Here is a 27,529-nt window from a genome sequence, read left to right as displayed (position 1 = left end):
AGACTGTTGCATAAATTGGAGAATATGGGTTTGGATTATAGAATATTAGCGTGGATAAGAGGATTGCTGACTGACAGATATCAAAACAGTGGTATATGGTGGATGTGAGTCTGCAAAATTTAAAGTAACCAGAGGTGTACCACAAGAATCGGTGCTTGGTCCACTTATTCGATTTGACAGACGACATACAGCTATTTGCTGATGATGCAAAGATAGGTAGGATAATCAGGAATGCTGCTGATATGCAGTATTTGCAGAATGATTTGAATTGCTGGAATTGTGGGCATTGAGAAAATGGGTGTCAGTCCAATGTCAGTAAATGTCAAGTTCTGCACTTTGGCATGATTAGATATCCAATGTCGTATTGTATTGGTGGGATTATGATAGAGAAAAAACTGATCTGACTAGGGAACTTGGAGTGTTAATAGATAGGAATTTGAAGTTCAGGAGCCATATAACAAAGGAAATACAACTCAAAAGATAATTGTAATGCCAAAAGGAACTTTTACATGTAAAGATGTCATTTTGTCCCTTTACAAAGCTCAATAAGACCTCACTTCAATTATTCTGCGCAGGTATTTCCTTTTGATTTCCATTGTGATTCTAATACAGTGGAGAGAGAGAGTGCAAATGGTAGTGTAATGATATGAGGATTGTTTAATGCTGGTTATGAAGACAGATTGAGAATTTCTAGACTGCAGACACTAGCAAACAGGAGAAATGATTGATATGATTGAGACTTACAAACTTCTGAAAGGGTCATACTGGATTTCAGTTGATGGAATTTTTCAATTTATGGAGAGCGGGGAATGGACATCAGGGCATTTATTCTCGGCATCCTTGGAAGCCGAGAATGAATGCCGCTAAGAAGGGGATGAGGGTTAGATTTTTCTCTCATAGGGTGGTGTGTGATTGGAAAGGATTGTCAATTGAATTGAATTCAAGAATGAGTAAGGTAGCTGGTGCCTGTGGTATGTGGTCTCCCTCTTTGAGTTTCTGACTCTCTGGAGGTATCTCTTAATAATAATACCTCTTTTTGATATGTCAGTCAGCCATCCTTTTATCCACCCTAATATTTAATAATTTAAACCCATATTTCTCTAATTTATGCAACAGTTTTTCATGCTACATCCTGTCAAAAGCCTTAGCAAAATCCAAAAGTATCATGGTGTATCCATTCCTCGTGTCTAACTCAATGGTAATATTATTATAGAATGTGAGTAAGTTGCTGAAAGATGACTGTTCTTTAGTAAACTCATGCCATTCATTGCAAAGTAGAGATTCACTGTCAAGCCATTGCTGAAGGTGAGCCCTAACCAACTTTTCTAAAATCTTTGCTACCATTCCTGAGAGACTCATTGGTCGATACTTGGGTCTTTGCACCACCATTATATAAAGGATATGCATAGAATTGAATAATGTAACTTTCAAGAATATAATTTGACAAAAAAAAGGTACTAAATAAATATAATGAAATTAATCACAAATGCTGTTGTGTAACCATATTGAAAAATGCAAAGTTCATCAAATCAAATATAAATTTTATTAGAAAAATTAAATAGAGAATAACTTTTCTTTCGAGAAGGAATAAGAATCATCAATTAGTTTCTAAAATTGTAATTAATTTGGGGAGGTGGAGTTAAAAATATACCATGATTAAATTTTTGAAATTATTTAATTTTATCACAACGTCCTTTTATCTTTTGGAAACATCTTTCATGGCAGCACAGTTTATGAATGTTCTTAAATTTATTACAGACCTTTTTTTTTATGTGATTAATCCTACTCCACAAAATGTAAATCTGTAATGCATTATTATTATGAGTGGAGCTAAGGATTTTTCCATTATTTTTTTTTTTTCTCTTATATTTTTTTATTTAGTTTTTACATAATCCTGAAACCGAAACATTGCTCTTGAGACCAAACATGGAACTTTTTCATGCAACTTCAGCCTCCAATAAACAAGGTGATGATCTCTCACAATGAAATGCATCTTTCACAGTGGTGGCCAGGGAAAATTTTAAGTGTGTGTGTGGGAGGGGGGATGCTGCATATACAAAATAAAAAAAAATAATTCAGGGGTGCTTAAGAGTCAAAACTATATAACTGAGAGGAGACCTCCACATAGCCTTTAAAGGAATGTGGAGAAACGACCAAGGCTTCTGACTTAATGTCCAATCCTCACCTTCTCGTGGTGCACCCTGTTGGGTATCTACCTGGATACTGAACAAACGAGGATGGGCTGGCAATTTGGGATTAAGCTGACCAAATTGTATTCTTATTAGCTTAAACCAATATAGAAAATGATGGTACAACATGACAAAATTTCATGCCGACTGGGGCGTCGCCCGGTTAAACAAGGCCCTGGTTGTTTTCGCCAGGGAACCAGGGCGAACAGCGAAAAAAAATTCAGCTACTGGAACAAATCTGAAAGCACACCCCAAATCAATATCACCAGAGTTAAAGATCGGTACTATCAACTTAAGAAGCCTGAATGGCAAAGAAATGGAGCTAGCTGAGGAATTAGATAAGTACCAGATCGACATAATAGGGGTGACCGAAACAAAAAAGACAAAAATTGGTGAGATCTTTCTTAGCAATAAATACAAAATGTTATATTCAGGCAATGAAAATCAAGGAAAAGAAGGAGTAGCCATAGTATTCAACACAAAATATGAGGCTAATCTTCTTGAATGGCAGTCAGTCTCAAGTAGAGTGATGTGGGCAAATATCAGAATGGGGAATGCAATCATGAATTGGACAATGAGACTTATTTGTGCCTATGGTCCCACAGAAGGTTCTACTAAGGTAGAAGTGGAGGAATTTTTTGAAGCTTTAGAAAAAGTAAAGGAAACATGTAAAGGAAATTGGTCCTTGTTGGGGATCTAAATAGCAGAGTAGGAAATGATTGTCAGACATAAAAAAATATTTTGGGAAAATTTGGAGAGAAGAGCAAAGCTAATAATAATGGCAAATACCTATTGGATTTCTGCTCAGAAAATGGACTGGTTATTACTAACACCATGTTCCAACATAAAAATGTGCACAAATTCACATAGAGAGAAGAGGCAAGGAATAAGAAAAGTCTCATTGACTAAGTTATTGTTGATAGTGATGTTTTCTCTCTGGTGAAGGACACCAGAGTGTCCAGAGGATTTGAAATTGGAAGCAATCACTATTTAGTCTTGAGCAGGATAAAATTTAATTTCATATTGAAAAGAATAACATGTAAGAAAGTTTAAAAGCAAATAAAAGTTGAGCAGCCCTCAGATGTGTACTGTAGACTAAAATACACAAAGATTATTGAAGAAAAAATGAAAGAGTTTGAGAACAGGAACCAAACCTTGGAGATTCAGTGGAAGCCTTGAAGAAAACCCTGATTGATTCAGCCAGAGAGGCATATGGTTAGGTTGTCTGTAAGAATAGAAAAATCAGAACTCCATGGTGGACACAGGAAGCTAAAGAGGCAGTGAAGGAAAAGAAGAAAGCATATCAAAAGTTCCTGGCAAATAAGAAAGCGAAACACTCTGTAAAACTAGCTAAACACCAGTCATGAGAAGAGTTTGGCAAGAACATCGAAAATAAATATCAAGAAGGTGGTAAGATATTCTGGAAGTTTTTGAAGAAGCTTAGAAATGGAAGAAAGAGTGCTGTAAAAGGAGTTGGAGATGATAAAGGTGACATGAAAACGGGAGATAAAGATATCCTTGAGGTATGGAGTAATAACTTCAAAAAATTGCTAAATAAAACAAGCAGTGATAGCACAGTGGTAAAAAAACACTCAACAGACATACTGTCAGGAATACATATCCATACTTGAAGTAGAAAAAGCCATCAAAGGCTTGAAATGTGGAAAGGCAGCAGGAGTAGATGATATTCGACCAGAAATGCTGAGGTTTGGTGGTATAAAAGTCTTACAGTGGCTGCACTGCATAGTTCAGAGAGCCTGGACAGTGGGACGAATTCGCAATGATTGGAGTAGAGCTCTAATAGTACTCATATATAAAAAGGGAAATAAAACTGAATGTGAGAATTACAGAGGTATTTCCATACTGAGTGTTCCTGGTAAGATTTATGCAAGTATACTTGAGAAACGGTTGGGAAGAATTATGGAAGAAAAGCTTGGTGAAGAACAAGCTGGATTCAGGCCAAATAGAGGCTGTCAGGATCAGATCTTCACTTTATGACAAATAGTTGAGATATCATGGGAATATAATAAAGATCTGTATTTAAGTTTTGTAGATCTGGAAAAGGCATATGACAAGGTGCCAAGAGAGAAGCTGTTCAATGGGGCATTATATCAAGCAATACTTATTCTGTATTTGAGTTGTAAGTCAGCAGTTAGAAAGGAAGTACAGAAGGTGGTTTAATGTTAAATCTGGTGTGAGGCAAGGATGTACATTATCCCCTCTGTTATCGATTATCTATATGGATCACATTATGAAGGAAAGTGGTATTAAACATGATATCAGAATTGGAGATGTTAATGTCAGCTCTTTGCTTTATGCTGACGATGTTATACTTCTAAATAAATCTGCTACAAGTTTGCAAGATTCCCTGACTAAATTGAATAGCTGTTGTAATAGATATGGTATGAAGGTCAGCAATAAGAAGACAAAGACGATGAAAATAGGCAGAATCATTGAAAATGTCAACTGTGTTGTGAATGGAGAACCTGTGGAACAAGTAAAACATTTCAGTTACTTAGGCACGATTTTTACTGAAGATGGTAAATTAAATATAGAAATAGACAACAGAATCAACAAAGCTGGTATGGTGGGAAGTCAGTTGAATAAATTCATATGGAATAAGAGAGAAATTAATTGGAACACTAAATTAGCTGTATACAAGACAGTATTCAAGCCAATTTTAACTTATCGATCTGAGAGCTTGGTCAGAAGTAAAACACTTGACCAAAGACTAGAGACTGTAGATATAGCGTCCTTAGCAAGATTAGAGTGTGAACAGATGGCATCAATGGCAATATCATATTAAAAACGAGGATATTAGGAAAGAACTTGATATTGTCAGCATCCAGGAATGCGTTACCAGAGCTAATCTGAAGTGGTGTGGTCACTTAAACAGAAACACCCCTATTCATTTGCCCATCTATCTAGCTTATTCAAATCCTCTTGCAGGGCTACCACATCTGCGCTATTACTAATAACCCGTCCAGCTTCACATATTCAGTTGTTTGCGGGTGATGCGAAGCTGGGAGGGTTATTAGTAATAGTGCAGACGTGGTGGCCCTGCAAGAGGATTTGAATAAGCTAGATAGATGGGCAAATGAATAGGGGTGTTTCAGTTTAATGCAGCAAAACGTTAGGTCTTGAGGTTTTGGACACATCGATGGGATGCTGCACACTTTATGGCAGGAGTTAAACTGGAGAAAGTAGGGGAGACAAGAGATCTGAGGTTGATGATTGATAAAAACCTGAAATTAAGGGGACATATTGCAAAGGTAACCCAGAGGATTGCTGCAATAATGAGAAGGACACTGACCTGCAGAGATAAAAGGGTAATCATTCCGTTGTATAAAACTCTGATCAGACCACACTTAGACTATTGTTTTCAGATCTGGTCCCCAGGATTTGAAGGGGATAAATTAACTGTGGCAAGGGTACAAAGGAGGTTAACCAAGATGGTGACAAGACTGCACAAAGGCGGATAACAAAGATGGTGTCAGGACTGTACAAAGTTAGTTATGAGGATCGGCTGAGGGAGAGTGGACTGCAGAGTTTGGTGGATAGAAGAAGGAGAGGTGATATGATTGAGACTTTTAAATTGTTGAGAGGTAGTTACAGGGTTGACACTCGAGAGTTCTTTCACTTGTTGAACAGTGGGAAGGAGTCATGACAAGGGGCCATCCCTGGAAGTTATGAAATGAAACTGTGAGAAAGAGGGTGAGGAGTGGTTTCTTTGCATGGAGGGTGGTTGAACCATGGACTGCATTGCTTGATAGAGTGGTGAGAACGAGAATGGTCAATGTGTTTAAGGAGTGGTATGATAGCCTTTGTGTTTCCTAGAATGGACCTCCCTCGATGAGTCTTGATAGACTTGTGTTTCTTAGAAAGGACCTCTCATGATGAGTCTTTTGACTCCATGGAGGCCTGAATAATAATAACAACAACAAATGATAGGGTTCTGCTACTGTACCAGAGTTTTTACATGTCAATTTCTTACACAATTATAGAGCATAACATCTACTACCATTCAAGAGATGAAATTAACAAGTTATACTTTGAAGTAGCAAAAGCTATACACTACACTAGATTACCTTCATTTACCATTCTTATTTCTAAAATTAGAAGTTTAGAGGTCTTTGTTGCTTAAAACATAATCCCATCATACTGAAAACAGACAAAGGAAACATGATATTATATACAACAGGAAAATGTCTCTTTTGTGAGATTTTCACTTCACTTTGGAGATGTAAAAATAACAAATTTTTACATCACCAAAGTAAAGCCTTTTGGCACTTTATTTCATTAATTTATTTGTGCACCTTTTTTGACAACTCGTACTGTAAAGTATTAAAACTATTATCACTACAATCTTGGTATTATTTGGTCTACCTACTCGCTGATGAGACCTCAATAACAGTTGAAACCAGTCTGGGTAATGACCTGTCTCCTTTAATGTAAAACAACATACATCTTCTAGGGGATGTGTTTTACATTAGGGCTAAGAATAGTGATCGTAGCTTTATCTGCCTTTACTGCGAGTTGCCCAGTATTCTACCACTAGGTGTTTGCTTACGCTTGGACTCGCCGAACTTTTATAGTTTGCTATATTTGGCATGAAACTCTTTGATTTCTATCTTAGAGTTTCTTATTCAGCTTTGAAGCAATGTGGATTTAATATCCCCTTAATTTAAACAATTTATTTATGGTATATTTTTAATTTCTATCTAATTAATTTAATTTAAGCTAAATTTAAGAAACTTATCATTAAAAAAAAAAAAAATTGGCGAGATGTCATACTGCTGTTTTATGATAATTTACTGGCCTGGTTGGTGAGTGGATAACATCTCGGCTCTCCAACCAATAGGTAATGAGTATGAAACCCATCATGGGGATGAATGTTTATGAACATCTTTAGGTGAGAGATCAGTGTCGGCTTGTACATAAGTACTGCAACACTGCAGTACCCCCAAGGAAGAAATAAAAAAAATTAAATTTTGTTTATGTTTATAAATAGTAACAATGCTTACAACATTATATAAATGCAACACAACATGTTAAAGGTTACAGTTTATGTTTTGACATTGAATAGTTAATAATTGGAATTGTAAGATAAATGCTTTAGATTACAAAGCAAATGCACTGTGATCTAAAGCAGTGTCAGAATTGACACATTCGGTCAGTTGCGACTAGACTCGCCGATATATATTTGCACTTTGCAATGCACGTAATAAGTGAATCCGAGGGTGAAATATTTTTGGCAAAAATATTTCACCCTCACCACAAACACACATACCAATAATAAAAGTTTCTCATCTCACAGACATAATGTGCACAAGCATACAATTTATCTGTAGCAATACTGCTCAACGAGCAGTGTCGGATTCACTTGTTACATGTAGTGAGAAGTGTAAACGAATATCGGCAATATCTTTCTCTCTGTGCTCCCCTACTTACCTGATATCCCTTCTGTACATCACTCTGTCCCTAGTTCCTGTGCTCCCTTGCATTCCTCTCATTCCCTCTCTTCTGTTGTTTCCATTCTTTCCTCTTTATCATTCATATATCTGACACTCATTACCTCTCTTCCACTTATACTATTCTCACCAGTTCTATCATTCACACAACTCTCTCTCATTCCCTCTCTTCTACCACTCCCATAACTCTCTCTCTCTCATTCCCTCTCTTATACTGTTCCTATTCTCTCTTCTTCTACCTTTCCCATAACTTTCTTTCTCTCATTCCCTCTCCTCTACTATTGTTCCTATTCTCGCCTGTTCTCTTATTCCCATAACTCTCTCTCTCTCTCTCTCACTCCTCCTCTAATTCGCCTTGCATTCATCTCTTCCATTCGCCTAATCTCATCTTTCACACTTCTCATCTCATTCCCCAGACATTCCACCTGCTCTTTCAGCTCATCTATCTCTCTCTGTAAGTCAGCCACTCTTGTTTGCCATTCATCTTCCCAATTGAGAACATCTCCTAAAACTTCAAAATCATTCAACCTTTCCAATACTTCCCACTCTTATTATTTTATTCATACTTCTCTCGCCCTCTATCATACAGTCATCTCGCTATGTGGAGAGTCTCCCGTCTCTGACTCAATGAGGTCAGTTATAGTCTCAACGAGGTTAGTTATCGTCATTTCTAAATTGCCAAGTTCCTCCTATTGCCTGCATTTTGTGCATATACGTTTTCCCCCTTGTCTCTCCTGCCATGTATACAACCGCCAGGAAGCATACATGAATGTGAACTACATTATGAACTACTATGTTCTCCCCAGGACCTTTTAAATGGACAAACTGCCTGGCTGGTTTTACTGTCCACCCGGTTAATTAATGTTGTGAATTGACATGGCTAAATAATGAGCAAGAATGGAAAAATAGTTTAAGACATTTTTTAATTAATAGTGATGAGAAATCGAAACGGAGAGTCTCGATACTCGTGAGGCCTGCACATCAAATATAGTTGTGATCTCAGGGAATTCTCAAAACTCTCGAGGACTATGATATCATTCTTGAGTGATACCAATTCCCATTCCTAGTAATTAATACTTATAAATAGTAAAATTGCGATATAACGTGCGTTATATCGCAATAATGCACTGTGTCTCAGTGCACAATTCATTGATTTGTTCTGATTAATTTAATAACAATGGTATTTTGTATTTATTAAATTACTCCATAATGAGTAAAAAGTCAAGCCAGAAAACCACACTCTTAAGTTATTTTAAGAAAGATGAAACCAATAAGCATAGTAGCAAAGACACCAAACCAACAACAGAATCGTCGATTTCTGCAGATTCTCTTTCAAATATAAAACGTGTGTCTAAACACTGCTTATCGGGTATTAACAGTGAGTGGTTTAAAACATTCCATTGGTTAGTGATGAAAGATAATGGAATGATGTGTTCCACATGTATGAAATACGGAAAGAGATGACCCACAAACAAGGAAGTGACTTGGTTAACTGTGCCATGCACAAGACTTCGAAAAGAAAGCTTGGATGACCATGAACAAAGCAAGTTACACACTGATTCTTGTTCAGATATAATTGAAAAACATATACTAGAAGAAACTGGAATAGGGCAAATTGAAAAATCAATTTCAATTTTGAATAACTTGCAGAGAGATGCATTTCTGGGAGCTTTAAGATCTATGTATTGGTTAGTGAAAAATGAGTTACCACATACTACATTATTTGAAAAATTCCTTGAGCATTGTAAGGCTATGGACTGTTCCTACATAGAACATCTTAACATTGGTTAAAAATGCACATTATACCTCAGAAAGAATAATGCAAGAGTTGATTGATATTTTAGCATCTGAAATACTGAAAAATATACATTCTGTAGATTATTTCAGTGTTTTATGTGATGAAACTACAGACATCTCAGTTTTAAAACTGATTGTGTACATTAAATACTTAGAAAAGAGGTCAGGGTTAGTTTTGTATCAACTTGCAATATCATTGATGGCAAGGCTGAGACTATAACTAACAAAGTAATTGAAACCCTTGACAGTCTAGGCTTAAAAACTTGTAATCTGGTGGGCCTAGGATCTGATGGAGCAGCTGTCATGATTGGAAAGCAAACGGGAGTTACAAAACTGCTCAAAGATAAAACGGATGGGCTCATGATCAATTGTCATTGTGTAAACTGCTGGCTGTCTCTTGCTAGTGCCCAAGCAGCTGCTTAAGTGCCTTATTTAGTCATGTTTAATGATATCTTAAGGCAGTTGCTTTTTCTTCTTCCAAAATTCCTCAGTCAGGATGGCTGGTTTAACCCAAATCCAAAATATACTGAACAGTCCTCAGATTAAATTTAAAATGGCTAGTGACACTAGATGGCTGTCTCATGATTCTGCAATACAGTCTCTAAGAGAATGCATGGTGAGTGTTATAGCTGCAGTGGAAAGAGAGGCCACCGAATGAAATGAGATCACAGCTGAAGGTTTAAGTAAATATATCAGAACATACAATTTCGTAGCTTCACTAATGATGCTTTCAGATTGTTACCGCATTTAGCTAACTTGTCTAGATCATGGCAAAGGCAAGATGTTGACTTAACTGAAACAGAGCCAGTCTTAGAAGCCAGAAAACTATCCATCATAGAATTGAAAGACACTCCTGGCAGACATTTTCAAAATCTTCATCAGCATCTTTCAGGTGAATGGTCAAACCTTCACATTGATTATCAAGTTTCTAATTTTATTACGTTTAAGACTACAGTATATGATCTGAGATTGTTTTTGATTATTATTCTAGAAATGGAAGTCCTGCCCATTCTATGAAAGTACTAAACTAGAATGGGCAATTGCATCAAAATGATTAATGGACAGTCATGCAAAAATCTAGATCCAAGACAAATACTGCTGAAATTAGCAACATCTGAGCTCAAAGAGTTTTCCAAATTTAGCAAAACTAGCTGCTGTTGGACTGGCCATACCTGTGAGCACAGCTGAATGTGAAAGGGATTTCTCTGCATTAAAAAGGATAAAAACCTGTATGAGGAATTGCATCAGTCAGAACACTCTAAATAATTCTGATGCTGATTTCACTGGAGCGACCAGATCCAATAGATTTTAATTACGAAAAAGCTGCTGACAACTTGGCTTCTAAGAAGAAGAGAAGAATTAATGTATAGAATTTTAAGCTGTGAGCATTACAAGATTTTTCGGTACTTAATGAGAAAATGAGAAAAATCCTAGTCTTGTTTGTTATAATTACTATATAAAATATTATCCTTGTTTGAAGTAATTTCTAATAAAATTACTATTTTAATTTGTTATGAAAAAGGGTCTTTCTTAACTCATTCAAAATTTTTGTACACTTGGCTAATGCTTCATTCCACCCAGCTGGTAAAAATTTCTGGGGAGAACACTGAACTAGTTAAGGGATATCACGATAGATTAATGATCAATTTATTTATAGGTCATTTGTTAAAGGACAAACTTTAATGTCTTGTGATGTAAGTTCTCAACTTTTTTATTGTTTTTCATCCTAAATATGTAAACTCTTATCAAATGATTTTAGCACTTGAAGCTTTGGAAATATGTTATACCATTTCTAACAATTCAAAGTTCTAAATGTCCATGATATATAGGCTTGAACACCTATGATATAGGCTTTGAATACCTATAAGTGTCATTTAATCTTATCGTCCTCATCATCAGTTTCCTGATATGTACCCTCAAAGGGTGTTCATGCTATTATGACATCACTATATAATTAACTTTACCTTATTATCAAAAATCTCCTATGAACAGTTTTCCTCCAAATTAGTCTGTTACTTGTCAGCACTCAATATTGTCATATCAAACATTTTGTTCAAAGGCACTTCTAACTGAATCAATCCACCTGGACATTGGTCTTCCTCTGGGTCTTTTTCCTGCCACTGTGGCATCAAACACAGGTTTTGCTAATCTTTCCTCTCCCATTCTATTTAAGTGACTGTACCACTCTAGATTAGTCCTGCTCACACATTCTTGAATGCAAACAATATCAAGTTTCTTCCTAATGTCATCATATTTTTAATATGATGTGATTCTGCTGTTAATGCCATCTGTTCATGCTCCTAATTTTCTTATAATTCTTATATGTGTGGTCTCTATTTGATGAAGTGCTTTATTTCTAACCCATCTATCCAATTTAAACACTGTCTTGTATTCTTCTAGTTTATTGTTTTGACTAATTTCTCTCTTTCTATATAAATTTATTCAACTGGCTCCCTACCATAACAGCTTTGCTTATGCTGTTGTCTATTTCCAGATTTAACTTGCCTAAATAACTGAAATATTTTACTCATTCTATAGGCAATCCATTCAGAATGCAGTTGAAATTTCTATTCCTCCCTATTTTCATGGTTTTGTTCTTTTTATTGCTGCTTTTTCATGCCAAATTTGTTACAGCTGTCATTCAATTTAGTTAGAGAATTCTGGAGAGTTGCACTGGATATGCCTAGGAGTAGAACACATCTGCATAAAGCAAAAGTCAACTTTAATATCTCCAATTCTAATATCAGGTTTAACTTCACTTTCTTTCATAATGTGATCCATATAGATGAGTTAGAGTGGAGATAATGCATTTCCTTGTCTTACACCTAATTATACTTCAAACTATCTTCCTGTATTTCCTTCAATTCTAACCACTGACTTACAACTTAAATACACTTGGTGTAATGTTCCATTTACCCCATATAATTGCAGTATTTTGAAAAGCTTTGGGCACCTTGTCCTATGCTTTTTCCAGATCTACAATTATGGATACTTGTCATACTGCAATGATTTCTCAACTATAAAGTGAAAATCTCATTCTGACAACCTCTCTTTGGTCTGAATTAAACTTTTTCTTTTTCCAGTTTCTCTTCCACAATTTTTCTCAGCCTCTTTTCAAGTATGCTTGCATAAATCCTAACTGGAATACTTGGTAGAGAAATTCTTTAGATCTGGAATAGCTTTCTTTCTTTTTTTTTTTTTTTTTTTTTTTTTTATAGATGGGTACTATGAGAGCTCTACTCCAATCATCTGGAATTTGACCTTCTGACCAGGCCTTCTGAATTATGCATTGTAGCCACTGCAAAGCTTTTATATGTCCATAATTGAGTATTTCTGGTTGAATATCATCTACATCAGGTGCCTTTCTGCATTTCAAGTTTTTGACGACTTTTCTGCCTCAAGCATTGATATGTACTCCTGTGTGCATTTCTCTTGAAAATTTCTACTACAATTCTGTCACTGTTTGGTTCATTTAATTGTCTTTCAAAGTAATTACTCCAGACATCTATGATATCCTTATCTTCAGTTTTAATGTTATCTTTATCATCTTTGATTCCTTTTATAGTACTCTTTTCTCCATTTCTAAGCCTTTTCAGTATCTTCCAGAATATATTACCACCTTCCTGATATTTATGTTCTATATTCTTATCAGTCTTCCCATGACTTTCACACATAGCTTAACTCTTATATTTTTCTCTGTATTCTTTTAGGACATATGCTGACTTATTTGTTAGGAACTTTCAGTATTCTTTATTTTTTTTCTAAGACTGCTGCTTCTTTAATTCTTGTGTCCATTGTGGCAATCTTATTTTTCTATCCTTACAGATAACTTCACCATGTGTTTCCTTATCCAAATCAATGAATGTTTACTTTGAAGTTAGCCACTGAGACTACAAGGTTTGGTTCTTATTTTTGAAACTGTTTCATTCTTTCTTCAGTAATGTTTGTATAGTTGAGCAGCTTTTATAGGTAAACTGTAGACTCAACTATACAAACTTTACTGAAAAAGAATGAAACAATTTGAAACCAAGAACCAAAATTTTTGATAGTGTGTAAAACTTTTAACTGTCCTTTTCAATATGGACAGAATTATGGATAAAAGAGTACTTTTGTCCATAATTCTGCACTCAAAAGTTTCCTATGTTGCTGTGTATAGCTGATTCTCAGCATACAACACCAGCAATCTAAGAAACTTGCTTGCTATAACAAACAGATGATAAGACCTGACTGTAGCCTATTACTACTAAAATTATATTCCAAAGAAAATTGCTATTACAAACTATCCACTATAACATGCTATTCACTATGAGTTCGTTATAATGGCAACTGTGTTTCCTTTGGATTTAAATCTTATTTTATATAATCTAAAACAGATATATAAAAGAGAAACAAAGTATGTATTTCTACTTTTTTAGACTTGTATTCAAGTCTAAAAAAGTAGAAAAAACTTTCACTGGAAAATGATCAGAAAAATCTTGTTCAAAGTAGACACAAAACAGTCCCCTGTCCTGATGGCATTCCTCCACTTGTCTTGAAGATTTGCATTACAAAGTTAATTCATGTTCTATTTCACCTTTTTTTATGTTCTCTTATTTCACTAGTATCTACCTTAAACCCTGGAAATTATTCCATGCACAACCCATTCCAGAGGATGATAAATCCTTACCATCTATTCTGTACTCTTATCTCAATCCTCTCCAAAGTAATGGAGAAACAATCAATACCCAACTCTTATGCTGCCTTGAGGATATTCATCTAATAAAGAACTGCCAACATGGATTTTTGCCAGTGCCAAACAACAAGGGATCTGCTCACCCATGGTACTTATCCAGAGATGTCAAACATCTCTAGATAAGTACCATGGAAAAGTTTGGCAATTTCTAAGGGATTGCACTTGATATCACCAAGGCTTTCAGCTGAGTATGCTACTGCTAAGTAAACTGCCATCATTTTGTCTGCCCCATGACTTCTGCAACTAGTTGCTAGTGTTCTGCCTAGAGAACATTGCATGTGATGATTGACAGTTCCTTATCTTGTTTCCAACTGTGCATCTTATTCTGACATCTCACAACATTCTGTACTCTTAGCCATCCTTTTCCTTCTATCTGTATCCATTGAAAAGTAAAACTGTTGGCCTCTCCTTCCTTGACACTCTTGTTAACCGTTTATGCACTGGATCCTTTTCTACAGAGAACCTACCCACACTGGAAGGTGCATCCTTCCTCTATCGCATTGTCACCAAGCAATATGGTGTTATCAAAACCTTAGCAGATAGTGCCAGAATCATCTGCTCTCTCTCACATTAGCCTCTCCAATGAAATCAGTCATATCTGGGAGACTTGTAATGGCTCTCCTCTTCACAAAATCAGCAGAACTTTACCCATCTCCTGTCAAATCCAGAACATAAAAAAAATCCATAGCCATTTCCTGTATCGGCATGGGACCTAGACAAGTTGAAAACAGCGGAAGGCAAGCGGGCTTTCCAGTTAGAGTTGCAGAATCATTTTGGGGAGTTACAGGAGGAAGAGGATGATCCGGATGGGATGTGGGACACCATCAAAAATATGGTTGCATTAGCTGCATCGAGAACTGTGGGAAAGAGAAAGAGGAGGAGAAAAGCATGGTTTAATAGAGAGTGTGAAGAAGCTGTAGCAAAACGAAGGGAAGCACTATTGAACTACCTAGCAGATAGCAGGAAGAAAGCTGCATGTGAGAAGAGTGGTGAATACATGTCTACACAGAGAAAAGCGGAAGTATCTTAATGAGAAAGTGTCTAATATAGAGAGAAATAGGGTGATGAATAAGACGGGAGATGTACTGGACGATCAAAGCCATCCGAGGTGCCCAGACACAAGCAGCAACCATAAGAGATGAGAGTAGAAATCTATTAACGAACTCAAAAGATGCTCTCGCTCGGTGGCATGGATATTTCGCGAACTTGCTGAATGTCAATGCTGGAACGTCAATATCAGAGGATTATACTCCTTATCAAACTGCTGAACCATTTATTGAAGAACCGACATTTAGTGAGATTACTCGTGCTATCCACATGCTGAAAAATAATAAGATTCGAGGAGTGGACTGCATACTGGTGGAGCTCCTGAAGAATGGTGGGAACGTCCTGCTGAAGCAGCTGCACAGGCTCTTCTTTATGATCTGGCGAGAATAATGGCTGCCTGACGAGTGCAAGGAGTCACTGATCACCCCAGTGTATAAGAAAGGAGATAAGGCTCAATGCGGCAACTATAGGTGCATCTCACTGCTGTCAACTGGCTGCAAGGTGCTGTCTAACATCATGCTAATGCACCTCACAGCATATGCATAAGAGTGCCTTGGTGACTACCAGACGGGCTTCAGGAGGAACCGTTCTACAATAGACCAACTCTTCACCAAGTGCTGGGAATATAACCGGGAGTTCATAATATTTTCATACACTTTTCTAAAGCCTATGACTCAATAATACGCCCAAAAATATGGCGGGTGTTAGAAGAGCTGGGAATTCCTCGAAAACTCCAAAAAATGGTGCTGGTGTGCGTAGCTGGTTCGAGAGCAAGAGTGAAAGCAGAAGGTAACCTGTCAGATCCGTTTCAAGTACAGACTGTGTGAAGCAGGGTGATGGACTTTCTCCGATTCTCTTCAATCTAGTGTTGGAAAAAGTAATTAGAAACACAGCAAGTGGCAGGTGGAGTCGACATAGGAGTGCAAATTAGGATTCTTGGCTATGCGGATGACTTGAATGTCATGGCGCATCAATGGGACGACACAGTGGCATTGGTTATTGCTATTGAGGAAGCTGCAGAAGAAATTGGCCTGAAGATAAACGCCAAGAAGACAAAATACCTTTTTATGAGTCGCCATGCTCAAGATCCAGAGGGAGCTGCACAGTTTGTGAGGGTGAAGGTATTTAGGTACTTGGGTTCTTTTGTGACTGGAGACAACAAAGTTGAGATTGATGTCCAGAGTCGGGTAAATGCTGCGAATGTGGCCTATTATCAGGTGCATCCCCTTTTCGCCTCATGCTTGCTGTCTTGGACTACAAAGGTGAGACTATACAAGACTTCAATCAGGCCTGTTCTTTTCTAAGGTGCTGAAGTGTGGACTCTCATGGTGAGACAAGCTGATTACCTGAGGGCATTCGAGAACGAGATGCTACGACGTATCTATGGAGGGGGTCATGGCAGACAGAGTCTGGAGGAGGCGGTCCAATGCTGCCATACACACTTTATACAACTCGGCAGACATCTTGATGGAGCTGCGAGCCTGGCGTCTTCAGTGGCTGGGGCACCTGTACCATATGGGCCCCCGAAAGGACTGTTAGACAAGTTTGGGAGGCCCAACCCCAATCAATAGAGACTGAGAAGAAGATGGGCAGATCAGGAGAAGGAAGACCTGCAGGCTGTTGGGCTGGAAACCAGAATGTGGTGGACAGTTGCAGAGGACCATGCACAGTGGTGACATGTGGTGCTTGAGGCCAAAAAGTCCCCCTGGGCTGATATCGCCTGGCTAATGTAATAATAAATGTAATAGTCTAATTAGCTAAACAACCTTAGTTAATATCTCCAGACTGTGTTTTCTCCATGAAACTTGTTATACTTCCAAAGAGGCAAATTGTATTAGCCAGCCCATTTAGTAGAAGCATCTGTAACCAGAACAGCCCAGTTAATAAGTTTGTCAAGAGCAACAGCCTCCATGGTTCTGACTGCTTACACAATGCATGGCAAGACTTCATTAGTGAAGAAGAATAGTGGCCAAAAACTGAAATTGAATTACAGGGACTGTCAAACACTGACAAAGATTGTCCAAAGAATACAGAACTACTGTAGCAAAAGTGAAAGCTGAATTCAATATCCACTTTGAAGACCCTATTTCCACAAAAACAGTCTGCAGAAAACTTGACAAAGCCAACATCCATGGACAGTCTGCAATTTTTGCTAAACCTTTAATCACAAATTAATCCAATGCAAAATTGCAAAAAAAGATGGTGGCAGGAACAAAAAAAACCTTTACAACTGATGACTGGAAACAATTGATTTTGTCCAATGAGTCAGCATTCACTTTATTCCTAACAAGTCAGGTTTATGTATGGAGAACCCCCAAGGAAGAGTACAATTCAGACTGTCTGGACCCCCCCCCCCCAACCCTCAATGGTCAAGTTACTGTCAGCATGTACATTGACATTCTGGCTGATCAGGTATATCATATAGTCCAATTGTTGTTTCCCAACAATGATGCCATTTTTCAAGATGATAATGCAGAACAGTTCAGTATTGGTTTGAGGAGCACCAAGAAGAACTTCAACATCTGCCCTGTCCAGCTCAATCACTTGAATACAGATTATCCTGACTTGAATATCATCGAACCACTGTGGACAATTTTGGAGACCAGAGTGAGAAGCAATTTCTCTCCTCCAACATCTCTCAAGCAATTGGCAGATATTCTAATCAACAAATGGTACAACATTTCACTGAAAACTATTAAAAAGTTGTATAAATCTATTCCAAGACAGTTGGCAGCTGTATTAAAGGTAAATGGTGGTCCCACACCTTATTAATAAAGACATATTGCCTATTTCCCAGGTGTTCACATTATTTTGTCCAATGTCAAAATAATGTAAATCATCATCCTCATGGGAGGATGATGATTTATATATATACACACACACATGTATATGTATCATCAATGACATGTCCCTTCAAGAGATGTACAGGAGGGATGTGCATGTATACATACGCATACAAGCAAATACATTATGACCACCTACCTAGTAGCATGTTGGGCCTACTTTGGTCAAAATAACAACTTGCACCCATCTTGGCATTGATCCCCCACTAGACCCTAGAAGGTGTCCTCAAGTATTCTGGACTAACTAGACAGAATAACATCCTAGAGGCCATTGATCGAGTGATGCACCCCACATGATCCCACAAATGGTATTCAAATTAGGATAATTAAGCAGCCAGGAGAGCACACAGAATGTTTGGATATTCACTTTCAACCATGCTTACAAAATGCAAGCCTTATGATATGGAGCATTGTCTTGCTGGAAGAGTTTGCATCCATTGAAACTACATTGTCACCATGTAGGGCAAAACGTTTTCCAAAATAATCCACAGGTAAGAATTAGCAGTGTGTTTCACTGGGGATGAGAATCCTAGTAATGTACATGATAACAGTTCCCATACCAGGATACCACCAGCCTCTTTCTATCAAACATGCAGTGTCTAATTGACTGAAAACACACACACACACACACACACACACACACACACACACACACACACACACTGTGACTACAGTGCATGTGCACTCGCACGTTCACTTTAGAAATATAATTACATAAAATATCATGTTGTATCAAACTTTTGCCCTAACACATTACCAGAAATACTCACGTGGTAAGCCAAGCATATCTGTTCTCCAGACAATAGGCTGTGGGTTTGAATCCATGGGCATGAATGTTTGTGAATGTCTTTTATATGGGGGATGAATTGCTAGAAACAAAAAATTGAATTTTTTCAAGTCACTTCAGGCCTCCAATAAGCAGGACAGTTGCCTCATACCAGGCAACAAATACAACATATATATAAAATAATAATAAAGTAGAAAAAAAATCTTAAGTTATCTGTACAAATGTACTGTACTTTTACAAAAACCTTGAGTGGGAGTCGCATACAAATAATAAATAAGATAAAATTATTGAATTCTTCTTTAAGATAATATTCTTATTTTTTCTAGTATGTTTTAATAATATCTCAGGATGCTACAGTAGAAGAACTAAAGGAAAAGATTGCACGTAGGACTGGAGTTCATCCTGCAAATGTAAGTTCTACATTTAATTACTAGGTTTCTTTATTCATCTATGCACTTATATTATGTTTTTTGGACTTCAGATAGTTACCTCCTTATTTTTTATTTTGCTCTAAAGGGGATGGAGAATTAACATATTATTATTATTATTATTATTATTCAGGCCTCCATGGAGTCAAAAGACTCAACATGGAAGGTCCTTCCTAGAAAACACAAAGCCAATCATACCACTCCTTGAACTCATTGACTGTTCTTGCACTCACCACTCTATCAGGCAATGCAATGCATTCCATGGTTCAACCACCTTCCATGCAAAGAAACCACTCCTCACCCTCTTGCTCACAGCTTCCTTTTATAACTTCCAGGGATGGACCCCTTGTCATCACTCCTTCCTGCTGTTCCACCAAGCGAAAGAACTTCCCAGTGTCAACCCTGTAACTACTTCTCAACAGTTTAAGAGTCTCAATCATATCACCTCTCCTTCTTCTATATACCAAACTCTGCACTCCACGTTCTCTCAGTCAATTCTCATAACTAACATTGTACAGTTCTGAAACTATCTTTGTTATCTGCCTCTGTACTCTTCCCACAGTTAATTTATCCCCTTCAAATCCTGCAGACCAAATTTGAGAACATTATCTAAGTGTGGTCTGATCAGGGTCTTATACAATGGAATGATAACTCTTTTATCTCTGAACATCAGCATCCTTCTCAGTATTGCAGCAATCCTCTGGGTTACCTTCACCACCTTTGCAATACGTTCCCTGAATTTCAGTTTTCTATCAATCATCACTCCCAAATCTCTTGTCTCCCCCTACTTCCTCCAGTACAACTCCTCCAATCAAGTATTATCCTCCAATCCTCCCATCAATGTATCCCAAACTTCAAGACTATATTTTGCTGCATTAAACCGAAACCCCCATTCATTTGCCCATCTGTGTAGTTTATTCAAATTCTCTTGCAGGGCTGCCACATCTACACTATTACTAATAACCCTTCCCTGCTTCACATCATCTGCAAACAACTGAATATCCTCCTGCAATCCATTCACAATATCATTGATATGAAGATTAATTGTAAAGGTAAATTAATTGTAATTTACCTTTCCACTTAATTTAATTTAATTTAATAACTTTACACTTAATTTAATTTAACTTTACTTAATTAACTGTAATTGTAAATTGTGAAGGAATACAAACATTCCTTCACAATTTCCCAAGCACTAATGATATTCCCGCCTTGCCCCCAAGTTGATATCTAAGACTGTTGTAATCACCTGCCTTATAATTCCACATATGTTCCCTTTTCTTTGATACTTCTGCATGTCTACTCACCTTCCAAGTCAAAATCACATGGTCACTCTCCCAAACTGGGAGAGAGATGTCATCTCAGTTATTATCAACTCTTTGATGCTATGACCAAATTCAAAACTCTTGATCCTCCTGTTCCCTCTATTACATGTTGCCTAAGACATTTGTCCCTCGAGAATTCTAGAAATTCCATTCCCATATTACTACATGCATTTTCCTCTTCCCAACTTATACTGCTGTAGTTAAAATCTCCCATAACAATCATTCTTCTTGCACTTGCCAAGCTCAACTGCCTAAACATCTCCTGCTCCCCACTCTCTGTGCTCCTTGGCTTGCAGCAACACCCAACTAAATATCCTGTCTTGCCCACCTCTACCTCACGCCATATGCTTTCAAAAACCATTAGTGTCATTGTCTTCCAAAGCCTCCACTCTTAGAGGACATAAGTCATCACTTATCATAAGCAGTACTCCACCACTGCATTTTCCTTTCCTATCCTGCTGAAAATGCTGTACCCTGCTATTTCTATTCCTGTTATTATATCATCTTTCATCAACCACAGAGATCCCAATAATCTTTGGCCAGGCTAATGCTATCAGTTCATTTCCTTTATTCCGAATACTCCTGGTATTAGTATAAAGCATAAAAATATCACTGCTTGTATACCTATCATCATCCCCTCCAGACTCTACTGGACTCAATTTTACCTGATGTTTTCCTCATTCCCACAAGAGGCCACCCCTGCTACCCTGGGAATTCTAGTTTCCCCTGCATTGACACACCGACTCATTCAGAAAACGGCAATCTCTCCAGATGCCTACATCCTTCCTCATTCAAATGCAAGTTGTCTCTCGCATACAGTTCCTTTCTGTTCTCAAATGTCCTCCAAGCAGCCACATATTCCAATCCTCTCTTCTGACACATTCTGGCTATTATGCTATTCATTATTATTGCTGTTCTGTTCAGCTCATCATTATCATACCTGGGTAACACACACACACACTATCTTTCCTCTCTGCATTTTCTTTTGTACAACATCAAGCATGAATCTCAAAGCTCTCGCCACCCGATTTACACTGCCTCTCGAGTCATTCGTGCCCACCATCTTACAGTCGTCTCATCCACCCTTTCACCCTGCTTAATTACCATAGCCACACTTTCTATCATTCCTCCAGGCAAATACTCCTATGGCATCCTATCTTGCACGCCACGGATCATTGAGTCTCCATACATCACACCTCTTACCACTCTGTTCCTTGATTGCTCACTTGCGTTCCTCGCTTTCTCTCTCTATCTCTCTCCCTCTAACCCTTTCTCTCTGTGTTCCCCTACTTACCTGCTGTTCTGGTTGCATCACTCTATCCCTAGTTCCAACACTTCCTCACATTCTTCTCATTCCCTTCCTCTGACTGTTTCCATTCTCTCCTCTTCTATCATTCCCATAACTCTTTCTCATTCCCTCTCTTCTACCTGTTTCTATTCTATCCTCATCTGTCATTCTCATAACTGTCTCTCCACTTCTATCATTCCCATAACTCTCTCTCACTTCTACTCTGATTCACCTTGCATTCATCTCTTCCATTCGCCTAATCTCATCTTTCATACTTATCATCTCATTGCCGAGACATTCTCTCTCCTCTTTCATCTCATCTCTATCTCTCTCTCTGCAATAAATTTAGTTTAATCCTTTATCTAAGTGTGAGCAAACAAAGTTTGCGCCTGAAAGTATCTTCAGGACTGGGGTAAGATGGTACAACACCAGGGCAACTCGTTGCAAAGGTGGAGCAAACTACCAACACTCCTGTCTCAGTATCTCCTATAATGCAAAACACATCTCCTTGCGGATATGTCTAATGTTATGCATTAAGGGAAGGGCCACTACCCAGACTAGTTTCGACCTTTATTGAGGTCTCTTCAGTGGGACACTGAAGAGACCTCATTAGAATATGAAATGTTTATCTTTGAGTATTTGTAAAAATAATGATGTCATGTGACATTTTTTAAAATTTCTGTTCAAGTTGAAGTGGGACTCTTAATACCTTCAGCTGGTATCTGGTTATAATGCTGAGTAATATTTTTTTATTTCCTGATGTCTAACACAGTTGCAATCATTCTTTAATGTGTAATAAAACGATACCAAAAAATTATTTAGTTTATTTTAATCCTTTACCCAAGGAAGCAAAACAATGTTTTGCATGTGAAATATATTCACGTCTAAGCTACCTGTATATAGAGGCTAATAACTTCACGTCACTAGCCTTAGTATGTATCCCATAATGCAAAACACACACACCTTTTGGATGTGTAAAATGCTATGCATAATGGGAAAGACCACTACCCAGACCAGTTTCAAACTTTATTGAGGCCTCATCAGTAGGAACCAGACCTGGGAAAGAGACAAGATTGAAGTAAAGGATTAAAACCAGATATATAATTTCTTGGTATCTTTAAGGTATAGTAGAACCAAGGTAATAACCTTTCAACATCTTTCTCTCATCCAGACATTTTTATTAATAAGATCTAGCATCTTTTGGCTACTTGTATATGAGATATACAATGTATATCTCATATACAAGTAGCCAAATGGTATTGGACAATATTAATAATAAAAAAAAAATGGAGAGAAAATGCAAGGAATAAGAAAAGTCTTATTGACTATGTTATTGTTAATAGTGCTGTTTTCTCATTGATGCAGGACACAAGAGTGTACAGAGGATTTGAAATTGAAAGTAATCACCATTTAAGTGTTGAGCAGAATAAAATTGAATTTCATATTGAAAAAAACTTGTAAGAAAGTTTTACTAAATTGCTTAAGGAAATTACAATAAAGTCTCATTGACTATGTTATTGTTAATAGTGCTGTTTTCTCATTGATGCAAGACACTAGAGTGTACAGAGGATTTGAAATTGGAAGTAATCACCATTTAAGTGTTGAGCAGAATAAAATTGAATTTCGTATTGAAAAGAACTTGTAAGAAAGTTTTACTAAATAGCTTAAGGAAATTACAACGTACAATAGAATATACATTAAAATAAATTTTAATACACTTCCAATATTTTGGCAACGTCACGTTGTCGTTATCACAGGAACTTAAATACAAGACACGTGCACGCAAGCACAACACACAGTAAATGAGGAACAAAGCAGGAAGCTATTCTTTCTCCTAAAAGTCCTGATGGTGCCCCCTAGTGGGCAATGTTGGTATTCTTGGCTGATTGGGCTGAAGGTCTTCTGATGTAGGTTTCCCAAATTTGGGGCAGTCTCATGCACCCAAATTTGTTCAGGTTTGGCATGTTTCTTAGGGCTGAGGCTGATTCCATGAATAGCCTTTCGTATTTGAATTTACTACGGTGTATTATCGTGGCTTTCTTCCACTGTATTCTATGGTGGGTATCCAGAGCATGGTCTGCAAGACCAGAGTGGCTGTATTGGTGAAACCGGATGTAGTCCATGTGTTCTGAAAATTCTGATATTAGCTGTCCTGCCTGTTTGGCCAAAGTAGGACAGCTTCCAGCTTCCTTCTGGTTAAGCAATACTGTGACGTTCCCTTTATCTGCCTTGGTGATTATTATTTCCTTGTTTTTCTAATAAGGAATTTAAATCTCTGCAAGAATTAAAGAAAAACAAGGAAATAATAATCACCAAAGCAAATAAAGGAACACTACAGTATTACTTAACCAAAAGGATTATTCAGGTAAGCTGAATGCTCTATTGTTAGATCAGGCTACTCACCTCCCTATCGAGTACAATCTCACCAATTCACAAATTAGAAAACTCCACAGGCTCCTTAAGAAGGCCACTTCTTGGCCTGTAGAAGTCACTAACAAATTAAAACCGTTTAACTCCATACTCCCCCCCCCCCCCCCCCGTATAAACAGACTCCCAAAAATACATATAGAAAATGTGCCATTACGTCCCATAGTGGATGGCATTGATTCCCCCACATACAAACTAGCTAAACATTTGGCCAAAGCCCTCACACACTATACTGGCAACACACCTTCACACATAAAAAACTCAGCCCACTTCAAAGCCAGCATAGAAAACCTTACACTCAAACACACTGACGTAATGGTCAGTTTTAATATCTCCTCCCTATTCACAAATGTGTCACTCAAAGAATCCTTAGAGCTATTCCAAGCTAAATTTCCTCCCAATATCACAGCCCTATTTCAGTTCACAATGAACTCAGGCTATTTTGTTTGGCAAGGAAAATTCTACAAACAAATAGAGGTGACAGCCATGGGTTCTCCACTCTCCTCACCCTTGGCCAACTTTTATATGGAGACTTTTGAAGAGAAAGCCTTAAACTCTGCCCCACCAGAAAAACCAACCATATGGCTTTGCTATGTTGATGATGTGTTTGCTATTTGGCCACATGGCTCCAAGGCACTCCTCTCCTTCCTGACACACTTAAATAACCAACACTCCAGAATCAAGTTCACCCTGGAAGAAGAAAAGACAACTGCCTTCCTTTCTTAGACACACTAGTCACCTGCCAACCTGATGGAACTTTGGTGTTCTCAGTTTATAGAAAATCCACCCATACAGGCAGATACATTCACTAACAAATACCCCCCCCCCCCTTACAACAATATGGAGTCATTAAGACACTACACAACAGGACTAAACTTATCTGTTCAAATGACAATGCCCCAACCACAGAACTAAACCACATTCTCAACACTTTCTTAGCCAATGGCTTTCCCCCCAAAAATCCAAAAATATTGAAACCAATAAACCACAACCCCCCCCCCCCCTTCGCAACAAGGATTACTCTAAATCCATCACCATTCTCTATATCCGAGGCACCTCGGAAAAAATATAGAAATCCTAAAAAAACATGACTTAACTGCTTGTTACAGACCATATAAAAAATTGACATCCCTTGTCCGCTCCACTAAAGACCAACCTACTCCCTTAGACCTACCTGGTGTATACCAAGTCCCTTGCAGCTGTAAGCTGTCCTACTTTGGCCAAACAGGCAGGACAGCTAATATCAGAATTTTCAGAACACATGGACTACATCCGGTTTCACCAATACAGCCACTCTGGTCTTGCAGACCATGCTCTGGATACCCACCATAGAATACAGTGGAAGAAAGCCACGATAATACACTGTAGTAAATTCAAATACGAAAGGCTATTCATGGAATCAGCCTCAGCCCTAAGAAACATGCCAAACCTGAACAAATCTGGGTGCATGAGACTGCCCCAAATTTGGGAAACCTACATCAGAAGACCTTCAGCCCAGTCAGCCAAGAATACCAACATTGCCTGCTAGGGGACACCATCAGCACTTTTAGGAGAAAGAATAGCTTCCTGCTTTGTTCCTCATTTACTGTGTGTTGTGCTTGCGTGCACGTGTCTTGTATTTAAGTTCCCGTGATAACGACAACGTGACGTTGCCAAAATATTGGAAGTGTATTAAAATTTATTTTAATGTATATTCTATTGTATGTTGTAATATCCTTAAGCTATTTAGTAAGAATGTATAGCCAACGTCTAAGCCAGGAAGATGGTTTGATGTTAAATCTGGTGTCAGACAGATATGTGCATTATCCCCTCTGTTATTCATTATCTATATGGATCGCATTATGATGGAAAGCGGTATTAAACCGGATATCAAAATTTGATTTGTTAATCTCAGTTCTGTACTTTGTGCAGATGATGTTATACTTTTAAATAAATCCAGTACAAGTCTGCAAGATTCCCTGACTAAATTGAAGAACTGTTCTAATAGATTTGGTATGAAGGTCAACAATAACAAGACAAAGATAATGAAATAGGCAGAAACGTTGAAAATATCCACTGCATTGTTAATGGAGAACATATAGAATAAGTAAAACATTTCAGCTACCCAGGTGCAATTTTTAGTGAAGACAGTAAATTAAACTTGGAAATAGACAACAGAATCAACAAAGCCAGTATGGTAGGAAGTCAACTGAATAAATTTATATAGAATAAGAAAGAAATTAGTCGAAATGCTAAATTAGCTATATACAATACAGTGTTCAAACCAATTTTAACCAATTGAATCTCAGAGCTTGGTTAGAAATAAAACACTTGACCAAAGACTAGAGACTGCAGATATGAGAGTGCTGAGAATGATTAGGGGCATGAACAGATATACCATCAGTGGCAATATCATATTAAAAATGAAGATATTAGGAAAGAACTTGACATTGTTAGCATCCTGGAATGTGTCAGCAAAGCTAATCTCAGGTGGTATTGTCACTTAAACAGAATGGGAGAGGAAGGATTACCAAAACATGTGTCCTTTGCCAAGTTGGCAGAAAAAAGACCCAAAGGAAAACCAAATTGTAGGTGGATTGATACAGTGAAAAGTGCCTTAGGAGATAGAGTTATAGGATCTGATAATTTTTTGAGTGTTGACAGGTAACAGATTACTTTGGAGGAAAATTGTAGATAGGAAGTTAATAATGATGTAGGTTTTTCATGTAGTACTATCATATCCTGTACATCCCTTGTAGGTACATGTCAGGATTTTGGTGATGACTTATATGAGATATATATGACTTCTGCATTACTTCGACCTTGGTATCTCCCAGGGTCTGGCTCCCACTGATGATATCTCAATAAAAGTCGAAACCGGTTTGGATTGTGGCCATTCCCATTATTCTTAATTTTTTTCACGTCCAAAAGGTTGTGTGCTTTGCATTATAGAATATATACTAAGGCATGTGATGTGACGTCATTAGCCTCTATATACAGGTAACTCAGAAGTGAATATATTTCACATGCAAAACATTATTTTGCTTCCTTTGGGTAAAGGATTAAAACCAAGCATATAATTTCTTTTTATCGTTAATGTATAGTAGAACCTAGGGAAAAAACTTTCAACAATAAAATATTGTTAATTCTGTTAGTTTTCTCAAACACTGTAGTGTACTTCATCATAAATAAAGATATTTTTAATTTCGAAAATATATA

At 37.5% G+C, this 27,529-nt stretch overlaps 1 protein-coding gene across 1 annotated transcript in view; it reads left to right on the top strand.

Annotated features, from left to right (window-relative positions):
- Nucleotides 1-27,529, top strand: part of LOC150101961 (ubiquitin carboxyl-terminal hydrolase 19-like) — a 629,785-nt gene that overhangs the window by 319,420 nt on the left and 282,836 nt on the right. The window contains exon 13 of the mRNA XM_090399944.1: nt 19,193-19,276. Within this exon, the coding sequence (XP_090256070.1) occupies nt 19,193-19,276 (84 nt within the window). The remainder of the gene's footprint in view (nt 1-19,192; nt 19,277-27,529) is intronic.

Source organism: Typopeltis vanoorti, chromosome 11, assembly GCF_054136105.1.
Source record: "Typopeltis vanoorti isolate ZY-2024b chromosome 11, IOZ_Tvanoo_1.0, whole genome shotgun sequence".
NCBI lineage: Eukaryota > Metazoa > Arthropoda > Arachnida > Uropygi > Thelyphonidae > Typopeltis > Typopeltis vanoorti.
This window is presented reverse-complemented; position numbering and strand designations above follow the sequence as displayed.